The 27,897-nt window shown below is 36.6% G+C and overlaps 2 protein-coding genes across 4 annotated transcripts in view; one reads left to right on the top strand and one right to left on the bottom strand.

Annotated features, from left to right (window-relative positions):
• Window positions 1-27,897, top strand: part of LOC110831603 (WD repeat, SAM and U-box domain-containing protein 1) — a 195,203-nt gene that overhangs the window by 119,066 nt on the left and 48,240 nt on the right. The window lies entirely within an intron of this gene.
• On the bottom strand, window positions 466-27,897 carry LOC110831591 (uncharacterized). The gene is made up of 3 exons (XM_022067769.2): window positions 27,742-27,897; window positions 2,710-2,917; window positions 466-1,686 (listed from the first exon to the last, which is right to left on the bottom strand). Exons 2-3 carry the CDS (start codon window positions 2,910-2,912, stop codon window positions 1,515-1,517), a joined length of 375 nt encoding a protein of 124 aa, XP_021923461.1. The 5' UTR covers window positions 2,913-2,917; window positions 27,742-27,897; the 3' UTR covers window positions 466-1,514.

Genomic DNA, 27,897 nt, shown 5'->3' with positions numbered 1-27,897 from the left:
AGCTGAAACATTTCATGTCTTTAAAATAGAAAGTTCTACGAACGTTGCTCTGAAATTATATCCATTTTGATTGTAAGAGTAAGAGATGACCAATTTACGAGACCTAGTAATACTTTTCGACTCCCGCTCCGAATGCAGTAGTCCCCTCCATACCGGTAATCAACATCTATCAGTAGCGATGTTCTGGTGACTTATAGCCGCCGTAAGATGGGTTAAGTTCCTCCGTGGTCTTGAAGCATGCGTTGTGTTGATGGAGGGGAGTTTCTGATTTCTCAGTACAAATGATCATGTAAAGAATTCCATCAACGTTTAATCGTGTTGTGATTTCTGGCGTGTTGATTCGTCCTGCTTCTGCGAGTAAATTTCTGAATTTGAATATTTATTTAGCTAGAGTTTTGTATTTTGGGTCAGCTTTCTCTTGTGCAGATCTCTTCCGACTGCCAAGAGTTCATATCAAAAGAAATCTTAGAAAACAAGAAAAACTTTATTATAACTACATAGTTATTGGCTGTTCATTTAATAGTACAGTTGTGAATGACGTATATTATCCACGGAATTCTGTTAACAACACAACTACAATAAAAATAATTATACTGTATATTAAATTAAGTGACGGAAAGTTAAAATATCACTTGAGATGCCTCGGAGTTTCTCTTTATGATATTTATTTTGAAAGGTTCTGAAAAGAGGACTTTTGTCCAGCATAGCTGTTCACACAGTGATGTAATACATACGTGACGTAAGGAGTAAGGACGGGAAATGGGTTACGTCACGAAATTTCCTGCTGACTACATTTCTTTGGAAGTAATTAGCTGTGTGTCTTCAGAATAGTTTATTAATTAGTAATTCTGCTGCAGTCACATATATGTATGTGTTTTTCTGTGATTCGTTAAGTTTAAAAACAAAATGCAGTGTACACAGTTTATCTTTAAATCCAATTATAATATCTGAATTCTTCCAACTCGTGTTAACACGACATTTAAGTTACATGATTTTATGTATCGTACAGTCTTGATGATGGTCTAATAGTGTAAAACCAATTAAAAATTCTGTTAGACTTATGAGCTTTCACTTTATAAATATGAATTTGTTTTCACGAAATGGAGTGACTTATGATACGTTGAATTAATTTACTGCAGAGTAATAAAGCTTCTTTGATATGTGAGACTGAACTCAGAATTTTGTCTTTACTAAAAGTCTTTCATATTAATTTCCCATTTCTGTTTTTGTCTAATTTGCTTATAATTAACGATGCTTTCGGTGTGATGAAAGGATAAATTCTTCAATTTGAGGTTAGAAATTTAACAATCGTTTTGCACAGTTATACATTTACCTTTATAGTCCAAAAATTTACATGGACATATTTAGGTTCTTTCAGAATAATTAGCGATCAAGGATTACAAGAAGCAGGTCTTTGCCAACACATGGAAAGTGAGGTTAGGAATTAAAAGGGGGTTGTACTGATACGATTAACGACGCGAGGTTTTGCAAGAGGCCATAATCCGTGTGATTTGTTACTCGTCATAGGGGAACAGCATCTGGAAGAGATCGTTCCTGACGGCAGATTGCGTTGGATACCGGAAGTAGTTGCCGCGAGAAGCAGCAGATGACAGTCCCGCTGTGACCGGGAGTCCCAGAATATTGTTGCTAGGTCTGTACGTCGGTGTGTCCAAACGCTTTCCAAATCTGAAAATAATACAATTAGTGTAAGAAACGTTCCATTTTGGCACAACCTGACTTCGTGTGGTCACTAGCGGACAGACGGACTGACAGCCATGGCGAAGTTAACAGAAGCAACTTTTACTCGCTTACGTGCCTGCCGGGAATCAAACCTCGGACGCACAGAATGTACCCAATTGATATAATTGCTGAGGTCCTGTGCAGAATCCTCGAGTAATAAATAGTTCGAAACCTCTAATTCCTCTTTGGTTTGCTAACCTTAATAATTGATAGTTGATTAAGCGTAGGACCAAATGAAGCTCTCGGTATTGTAATTTCTAGTTTTCTATGGGTTACGTCCAAGCAGTCTCCTCAAAACTGTCATCTTCCCTGAATACAAGAGACCAAATTCTACTAGATGTAATAACAACGTTCTGATGTGTTGATCTTTATAATCTTAGACATGCTTAGGGTGCTAAATGTTTATCAACTGAAAGATGGAAGGCATTTCTGAAATTTAAACTCTTAATTTCTTTACAAGTATGATTTTTATGTTACCGTCGATCAAAATCCCCGGGGATAAAATTCTGCCGGGGAGTGACGCTGACTACTCACCCCCTATGTAGTGTTGAGGTTAAAAATGAATAGGAGCTCTACTCCCCCCCTAGTGCCTACATGGCGTGTAGCGCGCTAGGTTTGCTTAACTATTTTACCGTCGTTCCAAAATATTTTAATAATTTAATGTTTTCTAATTTAGTTCTGTGTTGTGGTGGAAGGACCATGTTCATATATAAATTTATTTTTAACTAACTATTATAGGAGAGTTAGCCTGAGTCCGATCCTTTTCGTGATAATTCATAACTCCCTTGCTTTCTCTGCTGTTATGTAACTCGGAAGCCCAGACGAAATATCTCTCAGTCTTAGTGCATCCTGAAGTGTCAGATCAGTTCATGTTTTCACAAGCAACGCCTGTCGTGAAGATTCTTGTTATAAGAGTAGCAATATAAGTATTAAATCAACTCCATAACAGGACACTCCCGTCAAACGTACCTGGGTCGACCCTCGATGGCGTAATAATTTCCCAGTTCTTGCAGGTAGTCCCTGAGCTGGTCTGGAGAGGTGAACACTTTAGGTCTGGTGGGGCGAGAAGCGATCTCAGCGCTCGCTGGGAGGGGGTCACTCCAACAGGGCATTGCCATGCTTATGACAACGCACAGACCCGCAACCAGCAACAGGTTCACCGGATTCTGCATTCTCTCTGAAACAGCACAATCAAAACATTGTAGCCCTACACTCGCTCCGATAAGTTGCATCGGATTATGGCATCGATATTTGTTCTTTGTTATGTTCCCTAACATTTTTACTGTCAGTAGTAGAAATAATGTAATGACGATGAAAGTATCTCAGACTATACAGAGTGTCGCATAAGTTCCAGGCTGCATGAAAGAAATTATTTGTATAACCTCGGAATGTGTCCAGTGGGTCTAAACCTCGTTATAATTAAGAGTTATTTTGTAAGACTTGAGGTTCTCACAGCGATGAGTATGAAGATCTCTGTCTTCTGGGTTGTTGCGCTGTGTAGTCTGGTAGTTGTTACCAACGTTTCAGAGGTCATACTGCCTCCATCATCAGGGAGATTAAAAATATGAAGATTTCTGTCTTCTGGGTTGTTCCGCTGTGTAGAATGGTCGATGTTAACCAACGATTCAGAGGTCATACTGCCTCCATCATCAGGGTGATGAATATGAAGATTTCTTTCTTCTGGGTTGTTGCGCTGTGTAGTCAGGTCGATGTTAACCAACGTTTCGGAGGTCATACTGCCTCCGTCATCAGGGCGATTAAAAATATGAAGATTTCTGTCTTCTGGGTTGTTGCGCTGTGTAGTCAGGTCGATGTTAACCAACGTTTCAGAGGTCATACTGCCTCCATCATCAGGGCGATTAAAAATATGAAGATCTCTGTCTTCTGGGTTGTTGCGCTGTGTAGTCAGGTCGATGTTAACCAACGTTTCGGAGGTCATACTGCCTCCGTCATCAGGGCGATTAAAAATATGAAGATTTCTGTCTTCTGGGTTGTTGCGCTGTGTAGTCAGGTCGATGTTAACCAACGTTTCAGAGGTCATACTGCCTCCATCATCAGGGCGATTAAAAATATGAAGATCTCTGTCTTCTGGGTTGTTGCGCTGTGTAGTCTGGTCGATGTTAACCAGCGTTTCAGAGGTCATACTGCCTCCGTCAACCCAGAAGACGGAAATCTTCAAGAGTTATTTTATTTATGAGGTAAGCCTGGGGCCTCGAAGTTTTTCACGTTTCATATCAAATATCTGCGAATATTAACTGCCTTTATACAACAACTGCACATCGCAGTCACACTGCGCTGCAGTTGTGTTGTTATTTTACATAATACAGAAGGAAATTTGGTTTAACTAAAGTTAAATATTTCTCAGTGGTCTGTTACCGAAGGACGTGATACTTCAGAACACTCACGGACTAAGACATCGACACTTTGGCTTGATAATATTATAAGTCTCTCTGATCGTATTTATTGAGGAATGTAGGATATATCGATATAGGCCTATACTGTGAATTTATAAGTGGAAGTCTTATTGTTTATAATTGTTTAATTTTAACCGTCTAATCACAATAAAATATTTTATTAAACATTAAAATATTAAAATATTATTATTACAATTAACATTTAATATTTAAAATATATTAAAAAGATGCTCTTTCTATCGAAATGTTCGATTTACAATTAGAGCATCGTGAGAAAGATGATGCTCTAATTGTAAATCGAACATTTCGATAGAAAGAGCATCATTTTAATATATTTTAATATATTTTAATATATTTTAAATATTTTAAATATTAAATGTTAATTGTAATAATAATATTTTAATATTTTAATATTTAATAAAATATTTTATTGTGATTAGACGGTTAAAATTAAACAATTATAATCATCACAATATGACGCAACATTATCATCTCATCTAGTGGAAGTCTTATTGTTGTTTTTCGGAAACTCGCAATGACTTCAAGTAGAAAATTTTAAAGTATCTCGTGCAATTGTGATCATAATTTGATAGATTGTTTTAATAGTTTGAATAATAGGGATTTAGTCTTGTGTATTTAAACCGTCAGTTCTTTCCGTGTAACTTGCATTGTTTTTCTAACAAACTTGTTCCCTTCCTTTCTTTTGTTTTGACTAAAATCTGTTTGTTAGAAGACGAAGGATCCTGTGTTTGAGATAAAAAAATCTCTTCCGTTTGCAGGAGGAGTAAAGGGTGAGTTCTCTCTAAAATGAAGCTTTTCGTGAACAAGTGTGGAACTATAATTTAGAGTGACTTGCTTACAAAGTGAACTGTTTGAGAATTACGGACATAACTCGAAGCATAATAGTATAGTAATATGGAAACCTGAGCAAAATTTTAATTAGATTTTTTGACGAAACCGAAATAAATTCGCAAACTTCCATTTAATCCTTGAACTTTGCAGTATTTTAAAGACTACTTAAGTAAGATTTAATGGATGAAATGATGGAAGGAATAACTTAAAAATTTGTTTTGCCTTTCGAAAGGTGGGACACGAAACCACCATCCAACCAGAGATCGCATGGATTGTCTACGCCCATACGGTTTAATAATATTAAAATGGATTTTATATAAAAAGGGATTTGATATGAACTGATGTGAGGTGTAGTTTACTTGCAAGCTTTTGATTACTATTATACTACTTCTGGTATTGACTTAACCGGCCATAATTATCCTCAGGGTCGACAGATATTTTTCGTCGATTTTTTGTCTGAGCGGCACGATTTGAACTCATGTCCATAACTTAAATCTGAGGTAAATGTTTTCGGCGTGACGTGGGAACTACAATGGAATCATTTTTTTTTTCTCTCTCGGGAATACAGACATATGAATGAAATCTGCAACGTAAACAGATAGAAGAATTGAATCCGCATAACACAACTTGGTCGCTTCTCGTAAAGGCCACATCAGATTCAGACTAAAGTTCCAATTTTCTATTAGAATTTTCTAATAGCATTCTATCCCATGTGCACTGCAGGACTCGGTACTCCACGTAGGATACTCCAGATACTCTCCTGGGAAGATAATGTTACGCAGGACACTGCTCCTGAATGTTCAGTGTTGCCAGTAGAATAAAGGAAAAGCTCCTACAGATTTGTGGGCACGAAGCAACGGCTTAGGGCATCGTCCGATTTCCATGTATACTGGTCTTCTTCCAAATGATTTCATGCTATATATATGTTGGATCTAGTTCTGAGACGCAGCGGACAGCAGTTAAATGGATGCGAGGAGTTTTGATCGGAGCAGATCCGAATGTATGCATGTCTAGAAAAGACGTTTGTGGGTCACGTGTTCACTGGCGTTGTGATATTGGTGTTCGCCAGTTTTGGGTTTCCCATACCAGGCATAAACATATACATACATATATTTATTCTTCAAGTCCATACACAAACTATTTTAATATTTTATATCTTAATTGCGTCATGTTTGTGTTTATTAATACAATAATTTATTTACCGTCTTTACACAAACTTAAAAATGTTGTTAAAATTACTTAAAATTATAACATTTTTCCTTAGATACTAGATCTTGTTACATTTTACATTGACGACATGTTTCGATGTTATCTCATCATCATCAGGTCAATCAATTAAAATCTGTTGCACTTCTTGCTCTGCGTATATTGAATTGTTTTATTTGTTTGATTTTTTTAAGTCTCTTCCATTAAATTTGAAGGCTGTGCCCGGATGCTTTAAATCGGGTTGTATGTGATGTGTTGTGTCCGATATTACGATTTTAATATTGATGTTAAAAATTAAAATTGATATAAATATTTCGTGCTATTCATCGTTCCTCGATGTTACAGTTTACGCTATATATAACAACATGTTTCGATGTCTCAGCATCATCTTCAGGTTTTATTTTTATTTTTAAAACTATTCCATATTTTTTTTCATATTTTTTAAAAAATTAAAAATAAAAATAAAAAAACCCTGAATATGATGCTGAGACATCGAAACATGTTGTTATATATAGCGTAAACTGTAACATCGAGGAACGATGAATAGCACGAAATATTTATATCAATTTTAATTTTTAATTTTTAACATCAATATTAAAATAGTTTGTGTATGGACTTGAAGAATAAATATATGTATGAATTGAAAACACAAACATGACGCATCTAAACTATAAACATATACATAGCGTCCCATAAAGATACGAATGCATTACAATACGGAATATTGACCTTGGATGTATTAATATTTTTCAGACATCCTGTAGATTTAACTATCATGTTTTTTTATCTAAAATTAAAAATTAAAATACTTTCTTTAATCGCGGTAAGTTTCATAATGAATCATTGTAATTGCAGAAAAATTGGGTTTGTCGGAGGAAAACTGTGAATATCTTAGTATAATCGGTATGTGGGTTGTGAATTAAGTCCAGGACCTTCCGATTACGAAGCAGAAATGCTAAGCACTTGACTTCACTTGCAAATTTCATAATAAAACTTTCGTTTTAATTCAATAGGTTTTACGATAAAAATCTTATTAGTATTTCTAGACAACAGAATTATCACAATAAATTCTTCGCGCCTACATTTATTAGTTTTTGAGAAATATAAATTAATAATTATACAATTTAGCGATCCATTTCCATCCATAACTTCAAGTAATGCAGATTCATTATAGCTGTCTTCTGTCATGTAGTCTGGTAGAAGTTTACCAATGTTTAAGATGTCATTTCTGTTGATTAATATTTATTTCTGGGGACGGACACAGCCGCCGGGGTGAGAAGCTTACCTGTCACCCCCGTCTAGTGCCAAGGTTAAGAGTACATGAAGATATAATTTAACTCCAACATAATTCTGCATTGCGTGGTGCTTAGCTAAGCACGAAGGACAACTTTGTTTCAGTACCAAGTGGTCTTTGTAGGTGATACAGAATTGTTAAACAACATTCAGACCTGCCACATGCTTCTATGAGTCTATTGCGTTTCTATAACACGAAGTACAGTGATTCTAATTTGACTCGTGTGGTGCCGGGCGGTAGGTCTCATAATGAATGGATCGAATTTGTTTGTTCGAATGTAGTCGATAGATACCCACAACGTGGTGACTGAAACAAGAACCGGATATGTCCGTCATCCTTCAACATGTTCTTGAAGAAGTGATGACGCATTTCCTTTACACACTTACATAAATACAGCCATTTATTTATTGTTGAGTTTTCATGTATTTAACCCCACACTCACACAAACATACATATGTATGGTGACCATTGGACAACAATTTATAAGGGATTTCAAGTTAAATGCATCGGTCTGTATTTATTTTAGTCAAATTGGCATCTTTGTGTCGAAATGGTAAAAATTACTGAGATTTCGTAGAAATTAGGTATTGTTCTTTGCATACGGTGATCCTCAAGGATCACAGAGGATTACAGTTACGTGTGTTTGCATTACGGTCTCATGTGTGACGAAGCCGCTATGCTAAATGTAGTCCTCTACATGTACGAAGTTCCACATTTCGTGTTACTCCTAACGCCCTTGTGATGCGGCAACTTCTCTTGCACGTGAGTAAGACAGGTGGACTAAGCTCGTTCATTCACGCGTACGTTTTACTTACATACGTAAGAATATGCAATCCATAGATCCCAGAGTTAGCCAGAATGACAAATATAATGTGGAATATGTCTTAAGAATACGAAACATACTGACAAATGCAAATTCAAAATGATATAAAAATATCACATAAAATAATCGCATAACATTTTGAAACGTCACGCCAAATCTGTGCGTATGCAATAGCTAAGTTGTCTTAAGTTATACACAGAAAATTAAAAAGAATATCAGTCATTTGTAATCATTAGGAATTCATCAACAGAAAGAAGCAGGAGTGTGTGTTTATACATTTTCTTAATGGTACTTTAAATTGGGCCTTGTTATCCAAGATGTCTGAGATTTGTTGGTAGAGTAACATGGTTGTCTTCCGGGTTATAGCGCCGTGTATTCTGGTAAAAGTTTACCGACGTTTCAGAGGTACTACCAGATTACCCGGCGCAGTAACCCAGAAGACATACTCGCCGCCATTAGAATCTCAAATCCTACGAAACATCTGCAGTGGTAATATTTTCATCAAGTGAGTGGTTTCCGTGTCAGTCTGTGTAAAAATTCATCTTGCAGTTTAAATTTAATTTAAAGCTGTTTGAAATTGAAATGTGTTGCAAATTTCTTGGGCCGTACGGAGTGATCATATACGTAAACATATCCACCCTTGATGAAGGTAGGAATTATAGATGGCGCAGGTCCACACTTAGCAAACTGGTAAGGGGTTACTCAACTGTGCGAAGAAAGTGATTCCGACACAACCATCATCGTTGTAAATTAATTTGACTCCCGAAATTGAAGTCCTGTTTAGTACTGCAAGTAATTATTACTATATATTTTTTATTATTTAGTGTTCTGTCTGACGACAGGTCCATATGAACAGGATCCTTCCATCCTTTTCTCGGACTGGGACCTGTTCATATACGTTCTTGGCAGATGATCCAGAAGTGGTTTGCCATTGCCTTCTTCTGTGTGTGAATGGAGTAATTGTTGGGATGCCACGGAGAAACCGGGGAAGCCCCCGGAGGAAAACTCCGTGTTGCCTAGACCACGGCCTTGCCCAACACAAGTTATAAATTCGGGTACCGCCGGGAATCGAACCCAAGACCCCAGGATTACAAGGCCAGCGTTCTAACCGCTAGACCACCGTGGCTATAATTATTACTACAGCAGTATAAATCCGCTCTTGGGTCATTTACCTTCGTAACGCCTCCATTCTGCAGTAGAGGTCGTTGACATTTGAAGAACTCAGATGTTACACAAAGTGAAATATGAAGAAAACATTATTTATTTATTCAGTAAGGCAATAGATAAACACAGATGCACTAGTCCGCATCTGGAGTTCATTTTGCAGACAATGATGTGAAACCAGTCTCCTTCAGTTCCATATCGAAACTGAGGTTCAAATTACCTCGGGTACTAAGTATGTTTTTTCGTCGTAGTTGAGTAAACTTCCCGCATTCTAAATCATAACACATCAAAGCTGATTAGAATAATACCGACACAGACAGATATCATATACAAAGAAACATATTTCCAAATTGGAATCTCTCAGCACGTACTACTATAAAATTGAGGGATATGTATCTCAAAATAGAGGCGTTTCTGTACCAATGTGTATTTGCATTTGTTTCCTCTCTGTGATCACGCAACATATCCTCAGAATTAAGAAAGGCAATTTTGAATCACTCTGTATAACATGGTGAATTCCTCCCTCTTATATATCTCGGGGTTTAACAATTCCGTAAACAATTTAATTTCTTCAATTAGTTGTTAAACTTCTTTATAAATGTTTATGTATTTTTGTATCAAAATATTTTCTATTTATAATAATGTAGACGTGACCCTGAATTTCTAAATTCCCGTCGAATAGTTCTTTGTCGTTACGAACGCCTGGCTTGGCCGATTCTTTCACTCATGAACACGTCTCGCGTGACTGACACATGGACACGTGGAATCCGGCGGAAACCGGAGTGCACCACCCTTAACATTGATCGTACTGGAAACCTTGTGCATCGAAACCAACGTAGAAGCATTGTGTCACCTTGTGTGGGAAGGAAATACGCTAGAGTCCCGATTATCCGATCTAAAAAAGGGATTGGACGATGGCTGAGTAATTGAAAATGTCGGACAATACGGAAGATTTATGATAAAAACGAGGGTAAATATCAAATCAGTTTACGATATTTTAAAATTTCGAAGAATGTCCAATACGACATCACATGAAAGAATCTAACATAATGAATTTTGTAAATTAAAGAGTTTATTTTTTCAAGAAATTTCTAATTTCTTGTGAGCCTGATTCATTTCCTTTGCGCCAAGGTCACGCGAACGCCTGAACACCTGAACACCTGAACGTCTGTGGCGGTCGTCCGCTGTTGTTGTTCAACGCAAGTGCGGTTTTGACAAAACTCAATCTGTCACCGTGACTCGCGGATAAAACGGAATGTCGAATGATCGGGGCTCCACTGTACGCACTGACAGATCTGTGAGAACAGGTTGAATCGAGGAACCGGATGTAAATGATAGTAGAACGTCTTCTCTGACGCGTACACAGTTCGAAATAAATTATTCTTTCCTTCACCAACACCTGTTGATCGCGAATACTAAAAATGCTTAGGAATTACTGTAGGAGTTACAGATTGTATAGGCTAGCAAAGCGGTATTCTGAATGTACGCCTACCGTGTTCGCAATCTGACTGTCCCGTCGAGTATTTGGACCAAGTTTCCTTCACGTAGGACGCAAGATTGAATCCTCTCACATGATACAAATCTATTCTGATTTCAGTTCGGTATTTGCGAGACCGAACAGAATCTCCTGTTTATGATATTCTGGGTTTTTAGATTCGAAATTTAGAATATTACGTAGTTTAAACTCCATGGAAAGCGTCTGTACTCCATTAAACCTCCTTATCTGGGTTTGTGTCTTGCGTTGTCTTTCAGGAAACGTTTAGGAAACTCCACTCCATGAATTGGCTGTCACTTCCATATCTCATTTATAATTTAATAATCTTAGAATGTCATATTATACATCACAGATGAATTTTTAAGTTGTTGTAAATTCGAATACACATATTTATTTTCGCCGTCTATACACAAACTTATTAAAATGAGTTGTTAAAATATTATAACATTCACAATATAAATATAAAATATATAAAATATGTTATGTTATGTTTTGGTGCTCTTTTTATCGTATTACGATATTACATTCCATTTTGGCACCTTCATATTAGAAACGACATGTTTCGATGTACTAAGACATCATCTTCAGGTTATCAATTCTATTAATTTTATGAACTATTATACACTAAGCTGCGTTGCATTTATTGATTTTATGCGTTTGTGGATCCATAAAATTAATAGAATTGATAACCTGAAGATGATGTCTTAGTACATCGAAACATGTCGTTTCTAATATGAAGGTGCCAATATGGAATGTAATATCGTAATACGATAAAAAGAGCACCAAAACATAACATAACGTATTTTATATTTATATTGTGAATGTTATAATATTTTAACAACTCATTTTAATAAGTTTGTGTATAGACGGCGAAAATAAATATCTGTATTCGAATCAACACAAACATGACGCAATTGAGATACAAATTGTTGTAAATTGTTTATGAACAGACTGTACTTTTATGCAATTATTCTAATGCACCCAGTCAGCGATCCGTCGCAGTCATGGCCTCGTACCGCAGTATAATTAGTGCCTCTTTAACAATGATGGATCTTTACGTCATCTTATTATCACGTAATATAGTAACTGTAATTTAAATTTGTTTATTCCGGAATATTTTTCACATCGTAGCTGTTGCAACTGGTTGTTCAAGTCATGGACATCTTATATTTATTTATCAGAATTCTTTAAGGATCACGTAAGGTACTTTGATCCAGAATTAGACCCCCTGTGCAAAGGTTCGCGTGTTTTCAGACGATGGCTTTCTGTGTGAGAGAGGGCACACACCAAACAGCTGGGACATTAGCATTGATTGGAACTACTAACCGGTTGAAACCGACTGCTTCTCTTTGAAACTGTGTCGGCAGTGCTGTCAACAAAACATGACATGACGCGAGGAATTAGCGAATCTTCCTTCGCGTTTGGACGCAAGAGTTGTCGGAACTGACATCGGTTACAAGCTTAGGACCTGCCGCATAATTCAGTAGTAAATACCGTAGATTAAAAATATCCAGAAGTCATTAAAATACACAAGTAGGCCTGAAAAAACAAATTTTTTTGGGAGTCTAACCTGAAGGTAACAAACATTACAGATTATTCGTGTTTTTTTCCGTCTAATCACAATTGTATATAAATAAAATTTATACATAAGATATTAAAATATCATTTACATATTTGGTACATCTTTTTACTACATGTTTCGGTTACATTGAACCATCTTCAGGTGTAAAGTTAAAAGTTAAAAATTATAATCTTATAAACTAAAACTTAATTATTGTTGATGTGTAACTTCTGTTGATGTTGCATTGATCCAGTTCTCCTCGAATACGTTTAGTACTTCTGAATACCTTCAAGACATATCCACGCTCTTCCTCGGCCAATATTGAACCACTATCACTTCAAAATATACCCTCACTACAATGAATTTGGCAGTAAACATCAACAGAAGTTACACAACAATAGTAATTAAGTTTTAGTTTGTAAGATTATAATTTTTAACTTTTAACTTTACACCTGAAGATGGTTCAATGTAACCGAAACATGTAGTAAAAAGATGTACCAAATATGTAAATGATATTTTAATATCTTATGTATAAATTTTATTTATATACAATTGTGATTAGACGGGGGAAAAAAACACGAATAATTAAATTTTAATTCACAATATGACGCAATTATATCAACTTACAAACATTACAGATTAAAATTTTTCGTCTTCTCGGTTACAAGGATTGAAACTGTCTCTGTCGTATTTAACACCGCAATAATAACATCAAATACAATTATTTGTTATAAATAGCCACCCTAAGCACCTCAGTTGTTTCTGTCCATGTTCAGGGAACTCGAGCAGCTTATAGGAGTTGTTTTACTTAGTGTCTAACCATAAAGTTATTTTCGTCTTAAAATGTTTATATTATTACATTAAAGTTGTTAATATTTTAAAATTTAAACTATATAAAATTACATGTTACTTCCTACGTGTGTATTCATCGTGTGGCTTTGTTCTTAATTTATTTTCGTGTTGTCATTTGATATTTAATTAGGACGAGATGATAAAGTCTCCGTATCTGACAAACTAGCGTGCTACGAAATGTTACGAAGGGACGGATTCTAGGCATAAAAATTTGTATAAACTGTAGATCGTCCATTTTATAATAGTATTTATAATCCTATGTGTCTCTTCACTTTGCCTTATATTATGTGACCATCTCAGGTATTATTTTCGAAATGTATCAAATGTTCTAGTCATTTCATTTTTGGTTTTTACTATTATATTTGTGTCTGTTATTATCATTTCTTCCAATAATCTTAATTCCGTTCATGGTTCGTCATTATCTATCCTGCGACGTTTTTAAGGAAAATCATTTCTGCTTAGTTTTTATTTATTATATTGTTGATTCTACGTTGAAATCCATAATAAACACTTGTATGGTCGTAATTCCATAGTTTTTTGAGAAGCCATCTCTATTACGTCTTGTGCACCATGTTATTCTTAAAGACTGTCAACTGTCTTAACATTTTGCTACTAATAGCAGTCCTCATCCCTGTGAAATATTGTGCAAATTACTTTTCAGAGTACGTGTCTGAAAAGAGACTTGAAATTTGTATGATTAAAAAAGGGTGTAAGACTGTATAACAGTACTTCACACGCCGCGAGAGTGTAAGGGAGTATCACTAAGGCTACCTTATTCTGCCTTGCAAGAAACGGTAGGCGTTGGTCTGTTTCGTATCTCTTTTAAAAACGTCCGTGTACGCATTTCGTATAATCACGATTTTTAATTGTCATAACTTGTAATACTGCGTGTTTTAAATTATACGTTCTGTCCAGGGAATTTGCACAAACTAGTTTTTAGTTGGAGGTGTATTATAATTTTAGAAAGACGTAAATACTTGTAGTTTGTACTCTTCTTGTATATGAATGCACTGTAAGCGATGGGATATGATTTTACTTCCAGAAAGAAATTAAAAGTTACTCCCACGCGTCATTAGTGATGAACGCGTAAGAGACTTAATTGTTTAGCAGTGACTTGTGGGTATCAGTTATAACATACCGGACAGGGTTAGTTCGTATTAAAATACGTCTTTATGGAAATTAATCCCATGTATTCCAAAAAAAAACCTTCACGCACCACGATTTTAAAATTGTGGTCTGATCGCCTGGAACTCTGTACTTTAACTAGATTCCTAGTTTTCTTTGTCTATGAACTAGGACCGTTTTAAATAGATGGGAAATTATTTCTGTTTTGTCTTAATCTCATATTCATTTCTTATTTTCCTTTATCTCATTCGTAACTTTATATTCTTTCTTTCATCCACTTGGATTACTTTCTGTTCACTTTCAACTTAGATTGGCAATGAAAAATATGAGCCCAAGTACATTATTTTATTGTTTATTTAATATAAATTAAAATCACTTCTAAATTATCAGTATTTTTAAAACATAATGTCATACAATTTGTGTCAGTAACAATACAATGGTTTAATGTAAATCGAATATTTCGATAAAGAACATCATTAAATATTTTAAATATTTTAAATGTTAATTATTGTAATATTTTAATATTTAATAAGAATTTATTTTGATTAGACGGACAAGATTTAAATAATATATACTTTATTTTTGTTTGTGTAATCTCAACGAAACATCAAAGCGAGCAGACATCAAAGTGGATTTATACAGATAATTTCCTGCTTATTCATTTGGTACGACTGCACTTGAAAGAGGATATTTGCATGTCATATGGAAATTTGTTGGAACAAACTATATTACGAATAACAAATCACGTACCAAGGAACAAGCTGTCTGTACTATTACAAGAGAAAAGTCGAGAAACTTCGCCCGAGGACGAGGTGGTCTTTAGGTACGTACAACTTTGAATTCCTTTTTGTGAGGTTATACATTCGTGGTGTGCAGACAAGTGTCTGACAAACAGAGTGTGCCGTGAGTAAAAACTTTTACGGAACACTGTACTAAGCAGACACGTCTTGACTAAAGAACGCGTATTTTGAATGATACCCCTGAATGAGAATTTTCTGGTACACTTTTATGTCGGTTTATGGATAACCCTGATGTGATAACACGTGTTACGTCCTAACCTGATCGAATCAGATATTGCTTATGAATGAGCTGTAAGCTCCAAAGCGCGTTCGACTGTTGTGACGATGAAGTGTTGTGGTTGCAGAGAGTGTATAACTTACAGGCGCTGTAATGAGCTGTGGTAGAAGGAACTGAATCCCATATAGAATGGTGTTTTCTAGTTGCTATGGAAACCAAAATCATTTGAATTGCTAAGAATTTTCGTTGTGGGTGTGTTAAATTATTTTCGCAGAGGGACATTGTTTGGAAGCAAGGTAATTGTAGGATTATAAGCAGTGGTTGAGCCAATTGCTTGCCCTGAATTTGTCAGTATTTCATTTTTTAATGGAAAACTACAATTCCTTTGCTAAATTTCACTTGAAAACTAAAGAACTATTCAGCTGATTCGCCTACCTTTAACTATTTACTCACAATGTGTGGTGTGTACAATACATATTATAATTATAGGAACATCCTACAAGACATCGCCCACTGAATGAGATAGATTTGGTATACACCGACGTTTCGGGAGTTGGCTCTACTCCCGTCTTCGAGCGATTGGTTGTCATACTGGCACTTTAGTATTAGTGGTGACGGTTGGAATCGAACCCTGGACCTTTCAAATACTACGCTAACCACCAGGGCGACCCATAAATTGTTGTAATTACAACTGAACTAACTTTATGGATCCTATTTTCCTATTCTGTAGTACAGAGAGCCATGTGGAGTTTACGTCCAAGCTTGGTTGTTGACTGATGGCCTCATTTGTTGTTCTGGTGGAACTTTGCCTTGCAGCCTGTGACACGTTGGTAAATTTCTGCCACGCTACGCGACGTTACCTATCTTTGGCTATTTCTGTTATAATAAATGAAATACATTAATCTATAGTCACGCTAATTTATAGGCGTATAAGCTAAACTAAATGTTTAAATTCCCTCTTGAAGAAAATATGGTATGAGAATGTGGATTGGACTAAAGTGGCTAACGGATATTGTGAACAAGTTTATGAACCTTTGGATTCTATAAAATACTTGGAATCTCTTTTCTATAGGGTTCTGAAAAATGACTTTGCTCCATGGAGTTAACTGTGAAATTTCCTGTTTATTTATTTATTTATTTATTTGTAGTTTATTTAACGACTATGTCAGCAGATCAGACTAAATGGCGCTGAGAAAATTTTTGATATATGTTGAATTATGACTCGCGTACTATATTGTCAATAGTATTAAAAATATATTAAATTATCTTATATTGTGATTGACGGCCAATTTTAATATATGTTTAATACTATTTAAATAAATCACAATATGACGCACCTACAATATCTTATATTGTCAATGCCTTGTCTTCAAAAATTCCAGAACTACGTGCATGTTACGATGTCTTACAGGATAAAATAAGTGGATTGAAACATATTCAGTACGCCATCCGAGAACTATATTTGTGGGTTCTTGTTGCTTGCTACATTGTCATGTGGAATGTAATACGTGTAATAGTCAAACTATTTTATTCCTTCTAGGAAAAAAGTTCATCAAAAATTCCAGTTATGCTGTAAACGTCTGTCATTACCGTACGTGACTGCTGTACAAAACTTATTCCTTACTCAATACACTATGACGTGTGCATTCCAATCCCGTAACACGTCTTCTATTCAACAAATATTTTCAAGTGCCTGAAATATAAACTGATTTATCTGTCATCAGATATGAACGGTAGAGAAACTCACTAGTTTCTTTCCGTGGGGTCCGAGGATCTCAAGCGAAATATCATGTAATTTTACTGCGTTAATTATAGGAAGGTTGTTTGGTGTGGAATGGGAAATTTGAATTTAGAGAATAAGTTGGTATCCCAGTATTTGAAATTTCTTCTCCGAATAGCACCGAAATAATGTGAATCAGTTTCATAACGTCTTCGTGGACGCATCTGTGTTTGATATCTCGTGAGATACTTGCGTTTACGAACTCCGTGCTCTGTCAGATTCTTATCTGAGCTGAATGATTGAAGTTTCGTTGCATTGCGTGAAAAGCCCGCCGAACGTAAAGTAAGTGAAAGGTGGGAAGTTTAGTGCTTGGATGCTGGTAGCACTTGTTGCATCGGACTCCAGGGAAACAAACGTCAATAACTTCTTCATAAACAACGGCTGTGTGTCGATCACAAACCCAGTGTCACAGTGTGGCCATTACGACGAAATCAGCAGACAGAAAATGTGTGTAACCTATCTTTTAAGTTCAGGAATGTTCACGAGACAAGATTTGTCGACGGGCTAGCAAGAACGATTTCCTCTTCAAGGTGATGTCAGGTTCAGATCCCCACTTTTTTTGCAGGTTGAAATGGAGTTTCTCCGAAACGTTGATACTTACCATTAAGACTACTCTAGCATGAAAGCCGCAATCGACAAGTATCTCCCTGTCCTTAATTAACCCTTTAAAGCCGAGTGGTAACTATATGTACCACCTGCTTTAACAATTAGTAACGATGCAGTTTGTGTTTGTGGGTTTCGTAAGATTTTAAGAATAAACGTAAATTATTAATCAGTTGATGTTTGAGATGGTAAAGCACCGTGTTTTCTTTGAGGTACGGACTGAATTCTTAAATATTATTTGGACGAGCTTTGGCTTCTGGGGCTATTAATTTGGAAGTTTAATGTATTAAACTTCCAAATTAATAGCCTCAGCTTTCGCTAATACAAAATTTCAAAATTCCGTCTTTCATGCCAATCATCACACTAACGCCTTCACTCTTACTTTATCCTTAACAGAAGGACGAGCGGGCATTGCCTGGGGACCTTCTAGCTATAAGATGCTCTTTCTCCCCCCCCCCCCCCCAGATATCGAAGTGTCTCTCACTTCTCCCCCACCAATTTCCTCTTTCTCTCTCTCTTTGGCTTTTGGAGGTTAAACGTCACACTATAAAGTCGTGTGATAAAATGGAGGCATAGCTCCACTCGTTCTTAATGTCGACCCTGGTGGTTAGATTCACGTTCCGGCCACTTTATTCTCGGTTAAAGATCTTGCTGTACTCAGTGGATAGGCTGCTGAGTAGGTCTGAGGTCCGAGGTGGACGTTGTTTTGCGAAAAGATTAAAAGAAAGTCATTGCAAGTGAGCCCCTATGATTTAACCCGTACTCAGTTTTTCTGCGTTGACTGAGGTGTTTCGACGTGTCTTTGCTGGGAAGCTGCAGATGTGTCTCTGTATCCTTGGTGTGCAGTGTTCAGAATTTTTTTTTCGGTCCCTAAAAGTTTTGTAAAGAAACCCGTACCCCCGGGGTGGATTAATCCCTCATTTGTCGACATTTCCCCACACCTCTCTCACTGGAGGATCTCGTCGTGGCTCCAGGGCCTGACGGAGTGGCGCAGGAAATGTCTTTCTATACAACACAGAATCATTGTACTTTTTTCAAAACATGTATCTATATTTCAAACTAAGTGGTTTTTAATGGCGTAGTCCGAGGTTTATTTTTCACCGGTGGTAAGTAAAAATTACTCGGAAGATAAACGTTGCATGTGCCTGAAAAGTACAGAATGTTCACATTTGACTGCTGATTGGCTTATTTATTTGTATAATATGGACATTTGTGAGCAGGGTTCAAAAAATATGTTGCTTGTTCGCCGATGACGAGTGATGAATAGAATTTCTGTTAAAGAAATTTCTTTCGCGTTATTGGATGTTTTTTAAAAGAATGTTAATATTTTGATAGCATACGTTCATGTATTTTACCTAATGTTAAATGTAGAATTAGCAGTTTACTAATTATAATTTAAAATCGTACGTTAATATAAAGATTTATTATTTGTTTTTTAATTAACGCGATTTTAAAATGTTGATATGTTCCATTGCTTTATTTATACTAAAACTAAAATTTTAAAAGTTTTTTTTAAATAACTTTCTTTGGTCTAAACCAAAAATGTTTTTTTTTAAAAAAAATTAACTCTATTTAAGTTTTTAGTAGGTTCCATTGCTTTATTTAATAAAATTTCAAAGTGTTAAGTTTTTAAAAATAACTTTATGTGTTTCATGTTAGAAATCGTGGTAAATTAGCAGGCCTTTAGTTGTTTTAAAATAATTTAGCAGCAAAAGGCTTTGGGATGGCGAACGAGTGGTATGTGTGGTAAACTGGGACTTCCTACAATCTTTCAAAGCCTGATTTTGAGTGATGAATTGGAAAGAACGTGAATTCAAATAGTAAATTGCTGAACATATTTCTGTGTTAGAGTCGATCTTTATCGTCTTTTGTATTCTGATACAGGTAGGGAATTGATTTTGGTTTAAAACAATTCGTTCGTTTTTGTACGTATCGCTTCAGAATTAAAATAATAAAAAGTAAAATGCGAAGAAAATTTAAAAAAAAAAAACGAAATTATGTTTCAAACTGAAACCGAAACGTCGTGTAGTCAATATTGTGCATGTGTGTAAGTTGATGTTTTACGTCACATATTTGAAGCCCCCGTATGCAGATAGAGTTATGTAGAGAAGTGCACGTGAATTTTTCTTTACAACTGATCGAACAAAAGAAAATCATTGCTGCATGCTGTGTGCATATGAGGTACGTGCGGAATTTGCAATACACTGCCCCATCTTCCAGTGGCCACTCCTATGCCCTATATATTATTTACACTGGACAAAAGATATTCCTTTTAGTTCTGGCGCAAAATTTTACAGTCCAGGACACGGATGAAGTAACTGAGATACGAAAATAATAGAAGAGACTTTGACGTAATGAAATGATAAGGGACAAACAGATATTTGAACACTAGAATTAACTTTTAGGTTATGTTCATTGGGCTGAATTTTTTAAATATTATTTAGACGAGTTATACCTTTACAGGGGGTTAAAATCTTCGCTTTAAAATGGGAAAATAACTTACTGAAAAATGTCTGCTTTGTTGTCATCGTTAAAATCTGTGGGGCAGTGCACATCTTGACAAATAGGAAGTCATTTCGATGTATCGAAGATTTGTTCGGATGTCGTTCAGTGACTGAAGCAAGTGATTTTACCAACGTGTGTTTCCCCTTATTTAACTCGCGGGTGGGTTTTGATTAATTAAGCTGCGTGATGAACCACAAAGACTGGATTTGATGTGTTCTGTTCACGTGGCACAAAGCACGGTTTGCCGTCTTTCCTGTTAATATACGCAGAATTGTATCCGAAGTCTACTGCGTTCATTTGCTTAACAATGAGCCTTGTAATTCTGTCTGGTTAATGACGCCCTCGGCTATCGGTGTTGGTGTTTCTGCTTAACACCAATTATCGGTTATCACTGGAATTGCTCGAGAGGAAGGAATTTCAGTAAAATGATAAAAATATTTCCGTTTATTTACTCAAGTACGAGTGAATTTGTGAGAGATGCCTTTATTTATTTGTATTATTATTATTTGTGTTATATCTTTTTTCAATTTTATATTTTACGTAATTATGATTTAACACTACATTTTTTTTTTAAATTTAAGAACGGTTTATTCCAGACGACAGCGTGTTGATGCTTTATTTCTTATTAATGTTTTCAAGGGCAAAATAAATAGCCTCGCCAACATGAACGCTGTTAGTATTTGTGTGCCAAGAATTCAATTAAGATAATTTTAAGTTTCGGCGTGAGCAGTGCGTTAGGACATCGTCCTTCAGCTAGGTCCGTCGTTTCTGGAAATGACAAGCATATTTCTTAATTTTTTCGTAAAAACATTGTCTCTTCTCAGGACAATTTCTCGATACGAGAAAATGTTTGGACTGATTTTTGTTGGATTTTTAGTCTCGGATTTTTTAAGGACCCTGTAATCATTATATTTTCTTGTATTGACTCTTTAATTAGCTGTCGATTAAGACTTTAAAATAAGAAAATGTTTCGAATAAAGCCTACGTAATGCTGTGTTACGAATGCCAAGTCATTGTAAGTTTCTGAAGAGTGACTTATTCCGTGTTTGAAAAATAGTTTGAACTTTACTTTTGGTAAAACTACGATTGTAACTTTCACTCGTGAAGCGGTGATTAAGTTACAAATAATGTAAACATTGTGTTTCACGTGTTTAGGATTTTTGGGCTGTGTTCGGCTGTAAGCTTCGTTTCCATCGTCACATCACACTTCAGTCCTGAAGATGAAGACAGTGTGTTCATCGAAACGTTGATATCTATCTTACAAGTCCATACAATGTTACGACCTAGAATATCGACACAGACATTTTCACTGGCGTGAAAACCTCAAAACCATGTCATTAATAACACTGAATGACAAATTATTACGTTACATAAGTGCTGCTCTCTTTACGAAGCTTTTAGAAGTCAAGAAGAAAGAAGAAAATGGGTGATGTTAAGAAGTGAATCATTTACTATTAAATGTCAAATTCCTGGAGGTGAGTGGTCAGCTTCACGCCCTGGCCACTTTAATCCAGGGGAAAGACTCTTCAGTGCAGATTGGACAGGAGGCTGCGTGGGTCGCTGAGGCGTTCTGGACCCGTAGCTTTGTCTCTGTACTTGCAGATGTGTCTCGCCCCTCAGTGTTACGAAGTATAACAATCATAGTAGATTCGTTGGCGGAAGAAATGATTCATTTATCATTCAACCACCTGACTCGACTTGTTACCCGAGAGTCTTTCATCAACTAGTAGTCACTCATTTATTCAATGAATTTCCATATTTTTACGGGGCCAAAATACACATTTCTGAGTTCAAAACAGTCCTCTGTGAGACTATTATAGTGAGTCAGATGAATCCATTCGACGTTCCCATACACCAAAGCCATTTTTAAATGTCCCGATTTATGCCTACATCTCTCAAGGTGTGACGAAAATATGTTCATAGAAGCATACTCCATGACGTAAGGTGGGAAATAGGACAGAACACAAAATTGTTTGGATTATTTTTTAACAAAATTAAACGATAGTAAGATTGATGAATTTGAAAATTTTGTCAGTAGAATGCCTGAAATGTATACGCGTGTCCCCAGAAATTGAGAACGTGACACGGGAATCTAACAATTCTATATGTGGTCCAGACGTTTCCTTTCAAGAGCAAAGATATATCAAAAGAGTCTGTAAATTCAGCAATATGGGATGGGGGAACTATTAAATTGCTTGTTTCAGTGTTTGAAATAAAATAAATAAATAATAATGCATGGCCCATATTTGATGACTGTGCATTTGTATGCAAATCCTTTCTTTCAGCAAATCGCTGGGTCATTCCGTGTTTTTATATTTATTATGCACCGCATTGATTGAACAATGGCCTTGCTGTCATGTGAGTATGTTGTCAAGTTTGGTATGATAAAGCTTGGAATTTAAGAGGTTCATGCAGCACAGATTTCGTTGTCACTTAAAATTAACAATTATCTAAATTGAGAGAATAATTTTTGGAGTTTTCAGACCATTTAGTTAAAGCAAGTGCTTTTATTATGTAGTAAAGTATATGATAAGCTCTTCTTATTCAACTACGTTGTCACTTCTCTAACTTACCTTTCATACCTCCACAAGTTGATGAAAGTTTTCCAATTTTCTTTTGACACAACGCAGAGGAATAAGTCTGGAGGTGACTCCCTCCGTACGCAGCAAATTTTAAGCCACGACATTCAGTTTTGTAACCAAACTTCGCCCGTGCCACAAGTTCTCATTCAGAATTTGATTACAGAAGTATGAAGTAACATCTTGACCTGAATTATTCGGAGTAACACACATGTATTATGTATATGGGGCCCATAGTTTGTTATATTTACATAGGAGATGCATTCCAAAAGCCAGTTCCGCTCGAAGATTGTAACAAAATTTATCTATCAGATGTTGGCAGTTCTGCCTGAATATTTATTCGTGATTTGAAACCATGACATAAAACTTCATATTTTTCCCCTAATTCGAATCCAGATGATGCAACTGTTCTTAGGTAAGGTTGCAGAACTGGTTGTTTCAAAGTCGCGCGAGCAGGCGTTTTACTGACGGTTCAGAAAACATCGGTATAGTATACTGTTTTTTATTAAAGGTATCTTTATTTACTGTAAATGACTTTGTTAAAACTTGCTGGTGTTAGCCATTGCTGACGTGTGTCAGTGCACGCATTGCTATGAGTAAGTTGTCGAAGAATCGGAACAGAGCGGAACAAATGTTTTCTATCAGACTTGTACAAAAACCTTTTTCCGTTCCGACCCTTCTCCCCATACATATTTCATTTGTCTATCAAGATAACCTGCCTGTACAGTTGGTTACGTACGTAATTGATATCACACACACAGAGGCACATCTGGGCTTAAAAGTTACAAGTAATGAAACATCCATAAATGGAATCTGAATATTAAGAAACGACATCGTATCAACTGATTAAAGAATATGGTATCGGTGAGATTTCAGGTTGTCATTATGAGGATGATTGGCTGTCTTCTGGGTTGTTGCGCCGTGTAGTATAGCAGAGGTTTACCGACGTTTCAGAAGTCCTTGCTGCCTCCACCCTCTCGTCACTCTGATGATAGAGGCAACAGGTACCTCTGAATCGTCAGTAAATTTCTACTAGACTATACGGGGCAACAACACAGAAGACAATCATGTTCATTCTCGTCGCCGAGAGTAATATTTATGGTGGTTCGAACCTTGGGATTAATCTGAATGTGACGAATATGAAGTAGGGAAGTCGGGGTCTGTTAGTGACGCTTGTGAATATGAAATAATTACTAATTAACTAACTAGATGGCTTATCGAACCCGAAGGTTCATCACCGAATTAACCAAAGCCCTGTCCTGGGCCAACAAAATCCAGTCTCCTTCAACTCCTATCTCCGAAAGATCCCGCCTGAGATTATCCTCTCATCTACGTCTAGGTCTCCCCAGAGGTCTCTTCCCCTCAGGCTTCCCAAATAGTGGACCCAATCAACCAGATGGCTTACCGAACCCGAAGGTTCATCACCGAACTAACCAAAGCCCTCCACCGGACCCTGTCCTGGGCCAACAAAATTCAGTCTCCTTCGACTCCTATCTCCCAAAGATGCCGCCTGAGATTATCCTCTCATCTACGTCTAGGTCTCCCCAGAGGTCTCTTCCCCTCAGGCTTCCCAAATAGTGGACCCAACCAACCAGATGGCTTACGGAACCCGAAGGTTCATCACCGAATTAACCAAAGCCCTGTCCTGGGCCAACAAAATCCAGTCTCCTTCAACTCCTATCTCCCATAGATTTCGCCTGAGATTATCCTCCCATCTACGCCTAGGTCTCCCCAGAGGTCTCTCCCCTCAGGTTTCCCGACCAATACCCGGTGAAAAATAATTACTAAACATTATAATTATTAATTTATAGTTCTCACTTCTCCCCATATAGGCCGAGATTGAAACATCTGAAGAAAATTGGTCTATGTAGGAGTCGGGACAGACCTGTTGGAAGAGGCGAAGAGCTAACCTCTCCTGCCATTAATTACCTCTCCCTCAGCCAGTCACTCGGCTGCTGCCACACGAGGTAATCGCCACTCGTTTAATGGCTTTATCAGCGACTTCACTTTATCGACTGGTTTATTAAACTGTTTTATACCTGAGGAGAAGTAATGTATCTGTTAGAGTGACTATAAATACCCATTAATATTTTTAATCAGTGATTATTTCTTCGGGTAATTATAAAGCGTGTCCTTCAACTACATAAATAATCCTTGGAAAAAAAAGTGTACTTGGAAAATCAGAAGGGAGGAGACAACTTGAGAGACCTAGTCATTGATGGAACAGCTTATTACATTTTTGAAACAGTCAGCTACTGGACGCGATCGTGTGCCACTTTAAATAAATCCATACGCTCACGATCTATTTTAATGATCAGTTTAATTTTTTCTCTCCTATCTTACCACAGAAGACGCAAATATTGAGGTCCGTGACGATATTCTTCAGGGTTTAGTCGCCGTGGAGACCGATAGGTAGATGCTGTTTCTCCATCTTCAGGGCTGGAGACGGAGACAGTAGTCATTTGTTTCTCCGAATTGTTATCATCTACCTACGAGTCTACACGGCGCTAAAACCGGTCTTGACTAAGCGTTTCTCGTGTTGATCATCCTCCTTCAGTCTTTAGGGACGAACACCACGGTAAACCTTTCAAACAGACCACAGCCGTTGCCTTGTAAATCCTCACACAAAATGCGACTTCCCATATAATCCGATCATTACCCTTTTCATTTGCAATGTCCTTAAATAACATAAGAATAAAGATTTCTGTCTTCTGGGTTGTTGCGATGAATCGCCCTCATGACGGAGGTAGTATGACCTCCGAAACGTTGGTAAACATCGACCAGACTACAACAGCGCAACAACCCAGAAGACAGAAATCTTCATACTAAGAATCGCCCTGATGACGGAGGCAGTATGGCCTCCGAAACATTGGTAAACATCGACCAGACTACACAGCGCAACAACCCAGAAGACGGAAATCTTCATACTAAGAATCGCCCTGATGACGGAGGCAATATGGCCTCCGAAACATTGGTAAACATCGACCAGACTACACGGCGCAACAACCCAGAAGACGGAAATCTTCATACTAAGAATCGCCCTGATGACGGAGGCAGTATGGCCTCCGAAACATTGGTATACATCGACCAGACTACACAGCGCAACAACCCAGAAGACAGAAATCTTCATACTCATCGCTGTGAAAACCTCAAATCAAACATAAGAATAAGTCACTGTTTAGAAATTGTACCTAACGTCTCAACAGTAACTACTCACAACTTCATAGTAAATGAACTCATTTTTGTCAAGTTGCGTCTGTCCGTCCGCTCGTATCATCTCCTAAACTACACAGAGGTTTTCGGTTCTTTGACGTCACAATTGGATGTAGAATCTGGGCAGTTACCCGTGAGTGGTCACTGAAATTATATCTCGCCTGTATCTGGATTACAGAGCTGTGCTATGCCACTTAAACGCGCTTAATTAAATTATGAAGTGTCCACACTTCTCTGTTTACTGAGTACCATTAAACGATGTTCTAGAGTTCATGAAACACCGTTCCAGCCACTTCTAAAAATTATGCGATGCGCCTAAGACAAGAATATATAAATTTCTTGTGCATTACTTGTCTCCAAAACGTATAAAAAATGTCTTACCGCACAATTTCCTCTAGATACTTGCAGAATATTCAACATGGAAAATATATTTTAAAATCTACGTGTTAATTTCTAACACCAAACACAAAACTTTGACTTCTTAAAAATAACTTACTTTCGATACGTTTATAATTCAATTGTCTTCGTCAGGTTTGAAAACACTTTTATATCGGTAACCTAAAATAAAAATGCTTAATTAAACATGAAGCCACGTGCTTTGGCGGGAGTTGACGTCCAGACGTTTTCATATCGTATTTCGAGATGAAGTTACCGATTACGTACGCCATAGGAAGAGCATTACGAACATAATCGCTTGATAACTCGATGTTTGACTAAATTATATTAAAGAATTCAGTCCGTACCTCAAAGAAAACACAACTTCTACGTTATAGAGATCGACTGATTAATGCTGTTTAAGGAAATAATCCCTGTTTACGCTAAGTGTCATATAAATCTATATAAATACAAAATGCAGTGTTACTGGCTTTTAAAGCAATGGTGTAGTAACCACTGCTTTAAAAGGTTAAGCCAATCAGTCTAATATAATAACTTTAATTTTGGTTTGTGTGTCATCTTCTTGGATAGTTATGGAAGCCTGGATAGAAATGTTTAGTCATAAATCAACTTTACTTGGCAACATACAGCTTTTTTAACGTTCAGTGTGGTTCTTAAATTTTACCGGAAAGTCTGTACCAAAAAGATTTTAAAATTAGTGGGACGTTGCAAAACTTTGAATTTTAAATATTTAGGAACAAAGTAGACTGCAGTTACATAATTTTCGTCTATTATAGAATTAATGCTAACTTTTCACATAATTATATGTACTAGGTAAATAATTATCCCCTAAACGTATACCTTTAATTAACATGATGGTTCCTAAACTATTTTTATAATTGCATATATCAGTTTTTAATTTATATTTATATTAAAAATTCTCCCACCTGTTAGACCTCTTTGAAGAGAGGTTTAAAGTAGACTTTTAAGGCCTCTTTTGGATCTAAATAGTACGTATTGTCGTTTAGAATATTACATATTAATATGAAAATATTTTCTAAGAATTACAATTGTTTCAGTTGATGAATATTTGAAAGAATATAAAATAATTAAGAAATAAAATAGCGAGAGATGTTTCCTTACCTGTGATTGGTGACCGCTGTAGATTTCAGACGCGAAGTCTCAGAATGAAGTGAGGATTAGGCAGATTTTGTACGACGCGTGTCGACTAATGTTGGAATAATCGAAGTCTGAATTTGAAGAGATTTCAGGAGACTTTGGATCTGGGGAACCCGGCGC

Source organism: Zootermopsis nevadensis, unplaced genomic scaffold (assembly GCF_977971745.1).
Source record: "Zootermopsis nevadensis isolate Lab colony 2312 unplaced genomic scaffold, Znev_1.0 Znev_ptg000050l, whole genome shotgun sequence".
NCBI lineage: Eukaryota > Metazoa > Arthropoda > Insecta > Blattodea > Termopsidae > Zootermopsis > Zootermopsis nevadensis.
The sequence above is the reverse complement of the archived record's forward strand: the minus strand, read 5'-3'. Positions and strand labels throughout refer to the sequence as shown.

Bases quoted from the DNA above. Each gene is read 5' to 3' on its own strand.
- LOC110831591 (XM_022067769.2), bottom strand. From the start codon at position 2,912: ATGCAGAATCCGGTGAACCTGTTGCTGGTTGCGGGTCTGTGCGTTGTC. The intron at 1,687-2,709 runs GTACGTTTGACG...TATTATTTTCAG, and splicing joins GCCATCGAGGGTCGACCCAG to ATTTGGAAAGCGTTTGGACA.